At 43.9% G+C, this 7,696-nt stretch overlaps 1 protein-coding gene across 18 annotated transcripts in view; it reads left to right on the top strand.

Annotated features, from left to right (window-relative positions):
• Positions 1–7,691, top strand: part of LOC106608247 (mitogen-activated protein kinase kinase kinase kinase 3) — a 64,860-nt gene extending 57,169 nt beyond the window's left edge. For 13 of the 18 annotated variants that reach the window (XM_045721940.1, XM_045721928.1, XM_045721914.1 and 10 more), the window contains 16 exons: positions 562–877; positions 1,378–1,484; positions 1,682–1,723; positions 1,880–1,964; positions 2,073–2,152; positions 2,254–2,314; positions 2,635–2,752; positions 2,854–2,912; positions 3,144–3,247; positions 3,496–3,667; positions 3,774–3,842; positions 3,970–4,062; positions 4,676–4,746; positions 4,873–4,928; positions 5,181–5,231; positions 6,207–7,691. In XM_045721940.1, the coding sequence (XP_045577896.1) occupies positions 562–877; positions 1,378–1,484; positions 1,682–1,723; positions 1,880–1,964; positions 2,073–2,152; positions 2,254–2,314; positions 2,635–2,752; positions 2,854–2,912; positions 3,144–3,247; positions 3,496–3,667; positions 3,774–3,842; positions 3,970–4,062; positions 4,676–4,746; positions 4,873–4,928; positions 5,181–5,231; positions 6,207–6,294 (1,572 nt within the window). In that variant the 3' untranslated portion in view covers positions 6,295–7,691. The remainder of the gene's footprint in view (positions 1–561; positions 878–1,377; positions 1,485–1,681; positions 1,724–1,879; positions 1,965–2,072; positions 2,153–2,253; positions 2,315–2,634; positions 2,753–2,853; positions 2,913–3,143; positions 3,248–3,495; positions 3,668–3,773; positions 3,843–3,969; positions 4,063–4,675; positions 4,747–4,872; positions 4,929–5,180; positions 5,232–6,206) is intronic. The other 5 variants (XM_014206202.2, XM_014206195.2, XM_014206119.2 and 2 more) reach the window with 3 other exon arrangements.
• The last annotated feature ends 5 nt before the right edge of the window (positions 7,692–7,696 follow it).

Here is a 7,696-nt window from a genome sequence, read left to right as displayed (position 1 = left end):
CTCTCTCTCTCTCTCTGTCTCTCTCTCTCTCTGTCTCTCTCTCTCTCTCTCTCTCTCTGTCTCGCTCTCTGTCTCTGTCTCGCTCTCTCTCTCTCTCTGTCTCTGTCTCGCTCTCTGTCTCTGTCTCGCTCTGTCTCTGTCTCTGTGTCTCGCTCTCTCTCTCACTCTCTCTGTCTCTGTGTCTCGCTCTCTCTCTCACTCTCTCTGTGTCTCGCTCTCACTCTCTCTGTCTCTGTGTCTCGCTCTCTCTCTGTCTCTGTGTCTCGCTCTCTCTCTCTCTCTCTCTCTCTCACTCTCTCTCTCTGTGTCTCTCTCTCTCTCTCACTCTCTCTCTCTGTCTCTCTCTCTCACTCTCTCTCTCTGTCTCTCTCTCTCTCTCTGTCTCTCTCTCTCTCTCTCTCTCTCTCTCTCTCTCTCTGTCTCTCTCTCTCTCTCTCTCTCTCTCTCTCTCTCTCTCTCTCTCTCTCTCTCTCTCTCTCTCTCTCTCTGTGTCTCTCTGTGTCTCTCTCTCTCTCTCTGTGTGTCTCTCTCTCTGTCTTGTCTCTCATTCTCTCCCTCCAGCCCAAGTCCATCTGTCTGCCCCAGGAGAGCCCGTCCCAGGGAGAGGATGATGGAGGGGGGACCATCAAGCGCTGCCCCGTACCCGAGAGCCCTGCCCGAACCACCTCCTCAAACGTACCCCCACGCCCTCCACCCCCACGCCTGCCCCCCCACAGACGCAGTAGCCTAGGTAACGAGAGCACACAGAGCCAGGCTGGCTCAGAGCCCGAGGGGAATGATGATGGGAGCTTTAGGCATTTCTGGGAGTGGCTTCACGCCCCGCACACAGAAGAGGAGTTGGAAGAGGTGTTGGATGTGTTGGAGGAGGTGGATGAGAGTAAGGCCGGCCAATTGGTAGCCCCATAGCCTATCGCCCTTCCCTGATTGGTTGTTATTCCCATCAATCAGCGTCCGTATAGTCTCGCGCCCTCTCCCCATCCTTCCTCCTTTCTTCTGTCTGTCTGTCTGTCTGTCTGTAGATCTACATAGTGTTGTTCCTGCAGTCATGTGACCCTGTCTGTCACCAAAATCCTGCCTCCTCCTCCCATCATTGGCATCATGTTCTCAGTGAAGGAATCAAAATGTAATCCAACTCTCTGAATGTAATCAAGCGTTGGGAATGCATTCTCTGTTCAGTGTGTTAGCACGGTCAAATCACTTAGTTTGATTACTGTTGTAATCCCATCAAAACATATTCCATTATTGATTAGCAGTGATTAGATTCCAGCATATACAGCATGTGTAGAACTCGCACGCACACACACACGCACGCACGCACGCACGCACGCACGCACACACACACCGAGATGTGTGTAATAAAGATGTTTCCCGCTGCAGGTAATGGGTTGAACTCTCACCAGAATGGAGAGAAGGACAGCGCTACAGAGAGGCAGTCCACCATGCCCCCTAGTGTCCCCATACGGAAAGACAAGAAGGACATTACGGTAATGCCACCTGATCCCACACACTCACCTTATTAACAGTGACGTTTCAATACATTCCCTTTCCTTTCACACTAGGGCATCGCCACACTGATTATTGTTAAAGCCGTTCATCAGCGACCATTCGTCTAAAACGAATGTGGTCCAGTGATCATCGACCTTATCTGTCTCGCTCTTTATGCGTCTCCCACTTTTTTCAGAAGCCTATCAGTAATGGCCTCCCACCCACACCCAAGGTCCATGTGAGTATGATGCCTTCTCTACAGACACACCATGATCTTATGAATCAACGTCAAATGCCCCCTAAAATAAAGCTTTCAAGACGAGAGCTTTGAAGAAAAAAATGTCATGTTTGGCTTCCCTCCAATTTTCCAACCTCCATTCTCCTTGCTGCTCAGATGGGGGCCTGTTTCTCCAAGGTGTTCAACGGCTGCCCGTTGAAAATCCACTGTGCCACGTCCTGGATCAACCCAGACACCAGAGGTAGGAAACTGGGGAAAGTTATTGTCATGACTTATTACAGGAATCGTTGCCAAGACGATTATTTGGATGAGCATGACTAAAAGGCTCTTTGTTTCGTCGTCATTTCAGACCAATATCTGATATTTGGTGCCGAGGAGGGAATCTACACTTTAAACCTGAACGAACTACACGAGACGTCCATGGAGCAGGTTTGTTCTGCTTGAAGTTTCATGTATTTTTTCTTCAATGGAGGATTGTGAATGTGGTTATCAACTCTTCATTGGCTCTCTCCATCCCCGTCTGTCCCCAGCTCTTTCCCCGCCGGTGCACTTGGCTTTATGTTATGAACAACTGCCTGCTCTCTATATCTGGTAAGACTATCTTTGACCTGTGTTGTGTTTTGCTTGTTGTTTGTTCTGTATCTAGTAATGGTTTTGCTGTGTTTGACGTTTCTCTGCCAAAAAAAGGTTAACGTTGAAGAGAGGCACTTTCCTTTAAAACCTTGACTTTGGAAAATTTGGAGGCAGGAATTTCTTTGTTTAAAACATGTCTGGCTCTTCTGAAGATATAATCTTACCATGTGAAGTGTGTTTTGAAGGCAGACCTATTCTCTTTTTCTTTACTGTGTCATAAATTGCCCTTTAAAGGTCTAGAAGTCTAGCTGAAAATATGCTTTTGTTATTACTTTCAGGAAAAGCCTCCCAGCTCTACTCTCATAACTTAGCTGGTCTATTTGAGCATGCCCGGCAAATGCAGAAGTTACCCATGGCCATTCCCACACACAAACTCCCGGACAAAATGATTCCAAGGTATGATATCTAAGGCCTCTTTATTCATTTGGGTTTGAACTTATTTTTTTTTTTAGATGATGCATAGAAAACGGATTTCTTGTTCCTTATGATCCTCATAGGAAGTTTGCCATATCCAATAAGATTCCAGACACAAAAGGGTGCCAAAAGTGCTGCGTGGGTAAGTGCTTATGAGCGTGGTTCACCCATATGAAAATGTGTGCACACTTTGGATGATAGCGTCTGCTAAATGTATTATCAACTGCTGCATGGCGTTGTTGTTGACTTACGGTACAACTGAATAAGCGAAGTTGAGGATCGTTCTGAAAAAATGCACCAGACATCATTTTTGATAGAGTATAGCTCAGAGAGAGATTTGTGAGAGACCTTGAATGTGTGTGTTTGTGTGCAGTGAGGAATCCCTACACGGGTCACAAGTACCTGTGTGGAGCGTTCCAGTCCAGTGTGGTTCTGCTGGAGTGGGTGGAGCCCATGCAGAAGTTTATGCTCATCAAGGTAAATCAGCGTTCGGTTCAGGTCATTCTGGGCCGGACTGACCATTTAAAGGGTTAGAATGGGACCGTTCATGTTTGGATAAACTTAACACAGTCCTGTTATGGAAAGCTCATTCGATTAGCTAAAATAGCATGCTAACGTTGCTTGTCTCTCGAACTGAGTTCAAATGATTCCTGTCAGTCAGGATAATGGGTGATTTCTTGTCTAACAGGATGCTTCATCTATCTATCTCTGGTCTGTCTCTGTAGAACATCGACTTCCCTCTGCCCTGTCCTCTGGAGGTGTTTGAGATGCTGGTGGTGCCGGATCAGCAGTACCCGCTCATCTGTGTGGCCGTCAGCAAGGGCATGGAGCTCAGCCAAGTGGTGCGCTTCGGCACGGTCAACCCCAACTCAACCTCCTCCTGGTTCACAGAGGCCGGTCAGTGGCACGTGGTCGCAACCATGATGATGATGATGATGATGATGATTATCTTCATTTGGACATTGATTGTTCTTGATGATGAGATGTTTTTCTGTCCACTCAGATACGCCCCAGACTTGTGTCATCCACGTCACCCAGTTGGAGAGGGACACCATCTTAGTTTGTCTGGACAGTACGTTTTACTCCCTCCTATCCGCTAAACTAACCCAAATAATTATTTTCATCTCACTCAAAGGAGAAATTCCAACTTATGAATATGTTACTGCAACCATTATGGATGAACTCTTTTCTGTGATCAGGGTGTATAAAGATAGTGAACCTACAAGGAAGGTTGAAGTCAAGCAGGAAGTTGTCTGCTGAGCTGACGTTTAACTTCCAGATCGAGGCGATAGGTACGTTTCCATAACCACGTCATTCACCCAGCCCAAAGAAACCAAAGATAGGGTTATTTTTTTAAATATCATTTTTAAATGATTATTATTTATTTATTTCAAAGACGGGGTTCTGTTGTGCTAAAGTTGGATATTTCCATCTGTGTATAGAGCTCTATGCAGAAAGATAATTCAATATCCTGAGAACGTTTTTCCCGTGAAGCATTTATCTCACCTCCTATTTGTGCTTTTTATGGTTCAGTGTAACACCCACATGTCTTTATGGTTCAGTGTAACACCCACATGTCTTTATGGTTCAGTGTAACACCCACATGTCTTTATGGTTCAGTGTAACACCCACATGTCTTTATGGTTCAGTGTAACACCCACATGTCTTTATGGTTCAGTGTAACACCCACATGTCTTTATGGTTCAGTGTAACACCCACATGTCTTTATGGTTCAGTGTAACACCCACATGTCTTTATGGTTCAGTGTAACACCCACATGTCTTTATGGTTCAGTGTAACACCCACATGTCTTTATGGTTCAGTGTAACACCCACATGTCTTTATGGTTCAGTGTAACACCCACATGTCTTTATGGTTCAGTGTAACACCCACATGTCTTTGCAGTGTGTCTCCAAGATAGTGTTCTGGCGTTTTGGAGGCATGGCATGCAAGGGCGGAGTTTCAAGACCAATGAGGTAAGCCGAGGGCGTTGTTAGTTGTCTGTTTAATATAAAAACCAATGTTCAGTCCTGGTTCTGTTTAGAACTTGAAACGATTTAATTCTGTTGTATGTGTTTGAATATGATCCGTCTCCACCCCAGATCACCCAGGAGATCTCTGATAACACGCGGATCTTCAGCCTGCTTGGATCTGACAGGTGAGTAAAGGGGGTCCATGATGCTCAAGGTCACCTTATCTGACACACCTGTCTCAAGATAGACTTACACACACTCCCACTCGTTTTTACACTGGCAATGATATTAACATGGGTGTCGTCGTGAGGCCCAGTTTGTTTTGTAACCATCTACTGCAGTAGTATAGAATCCTGATCGCCTGAATTCTCTGGTGTTAGTTGTTGGTTTTATGCATGCTTGTCTCCTTAATGGCTTGTTTGATTTTGTGAATGAAGAAACTCTCAGCACGACAGTTCAGGGCAGGAGGGAGCCGTCAATCTGCCCAGGTATACTCACTGCTCCCCGGGTCACTCCAGGCCTCACCTAGCCTACAAGCTTTCTGATCCATGGATGTCCCCTGTGGGGACCCTGGATTTCATCCCATCTGTGTGTGTGTGTGTGTGTGTGTGGGGGGGGTGTACTGGGACTCTAATGCTCCAATTTTGTCTGAACCCATTGGTTTGGAGTTTGGGATGACATCTTTTTGTTTTTAACACACTTTAAAGTAACTGTCCACTGTTTCCAGAATGTATTACCTATAATTCATTACAATATGAGTGAAATAGTCCTTCCAAAATGTTTTAATGAAGTACGTTAAAAAGCAGCTTTTCTGTGTTGGAATGGTGTGGGTGTACCCCAACAACAAAATAATGTGGGGGTGTACCAGTCGTTAAAAATATGAATGCAAGTATACCACAGATTGGCCAGCTCATCCTCTATGAGGAAATAACAAGCATTTGACCTGCATTGTAGGTGTTTCTCTCTCCAAGTTATGCTTTGGCAACAAATGAGAACAGGATGGTTCAACAACATTGTTTGGGTATGAGTTAACAGAAAATTTACTTTTTTTTAAAGTTAGATTTTCACTGGACAGTTACTTTAACACATCTCCCTCAATATTTCCCCCTGCTGGATTATTCTGGTAACACCACCTACTGGGAGTAAACCTCTGATTGAGGAAAGGGTAGTCTGGTGGCCAGTGCATGGAACTGTCAGGGTTTCTTATTCATAGTTGGAATGGATGCTTGGCAAGCTTACTCTGTTACAGCACTTTGACCTTAACATGATGGAATTTACCTATGGTGCTTGAGTAGTCTATTGGTAGAATTTGGGATTGTGCATGTTGGGGGGATTGTGTTGTTGGTGTCTGTTGGTGTGTGAATGCGTTTTCTGTTTGTGAGGCTTACATTCGTAATCCTCCTGGTCCCCTCTGGGACATATACATTTTCACAGTGTGAGTCTGAACTGAACCTGTGTTTCAGAGTGGTGGTGCTGGAAAGCAGGCCGACAGACAACCCCACAGCAGCCAGCAACCTCTACATCCTGGCTGGACACGAGAACAGCTACTGATCACACTACACAGCATCCTGGGAACACAAGTCACTACAGACAGACTACTGCTTTAGCTTCACAGGAGACCGATCCTACAAGGGTCCACTTCCAACTTGCCTCTTACTTCCTTTTAACACCTATATTTATTGTGGCATGTAACAAAGAACTGGATGACTTCTATATGATTTCATTTTAAAATGAAGTGTTGCCACCACTGCTAGCATCTTAGCCCATACCACACAAGTGCTTAATTGACCTCTATTTAATTGTAAATATAAATGTAGTATTTTTTTCGCAGAAAGGGACCCTGGCTACTCCGGGGTTGTAAACTAAAGACTGGTCATGTAGATAGGTGTTCTGTACCGGTATGGAGACTGTAAAGATTTAAAGGGGTGGTTCAGGGGGTCAGTTTGAGCACTAAAAATGACTTCTTGTTCTCTGATCATGTGACGAGGGACAGGATTTTAACCCCTCTGAGGTTTGGCTAAGTCTGAGCAACAAGGAAGTACCACTTACTGGTATTGTCATTCTGCACCCATCGTCATCCCAAATGTGGGAACTCCCTTTGTAGTTCTGAGAAATATCTAATGGGAGATCAACCATTTCATTCTTAGCTTCCATTTCTAACTCTATGAGATGAACATTTCAAACTGTTTTAATTGCAGGCTTACTTCCCAGCTAAGTTGTATGCTTTTTTTAATACTGTGGAATCACTGGTGTTAAAATTTGCACAAAAAGGTATTTGAAAAACAAAAAGTGACGTATGTAACTATGTGCGTGTAAACTTTAAGTATACATACATATGTTCTCACAAGCTGTGACACAGGGGTTGCATTAGCATAGGTAGAATTATTATGGAACACTCACTGAACATTACTGAAATACTATGAGACCGTGGAGGGAGAAATGTCAAAGGTCAAACTTAAACGGACTCCAGCGGTATTGTTTTGATCACCACAGTTTCATCATGTAATTCTCAATGGTAATATCGATCATATACACTATAGTCAAATGGACAAAACACATTCCTTACTGTTGGACTCAGTGAAGATGTAAAAAGAATATGAATGTTACATTTTTTTTATGTAATGCCAAAATGTGTTCTCGATTTATGGCCAAAATTAGTGCGGCGTCTCTACCTCGTGTTGAACAAAAGGAAACGAGTTGTGTAGAGAAAAAAATAAAAGTAAGTAAAAACACTACACGGTTCATGTTGGTTTTAATTTACACCGTAGAAATGTGTAATGATTATGAACAAACTAACTTCCTTTCTGCCGCATTACCATTTTCATATTGCAATGCACATTATATGTATATAGTGTAAAATAAAAATCTGTTGGTTTTACATACTGTATAATTGCCTATATTTTGTTTCAAATGTGTAACAAGTTAACACATTAAAAGAAGGAACTGAAGACTT

The sequence above is a fragment of the Salmo salar genome, chromosome ssa01 (assembly GCF_905237065.1).
Source record: "Salmo salar chromosome ssa01, Ssal_v3.1, whole genome shotgun sequence".
In the NCBI taxonomy this organism is placed as follows: domain Eukaryota; kingdom Metazoa; phylum Chordata; class Actinopteri; order Salmoniformes; family Salmonidae; genus Salmo; species Salmo salar.
Note: the sequence above shows the minus strand (reverse complement) of the source record. Positions and strands in the feature narration are given on the sequence as shown.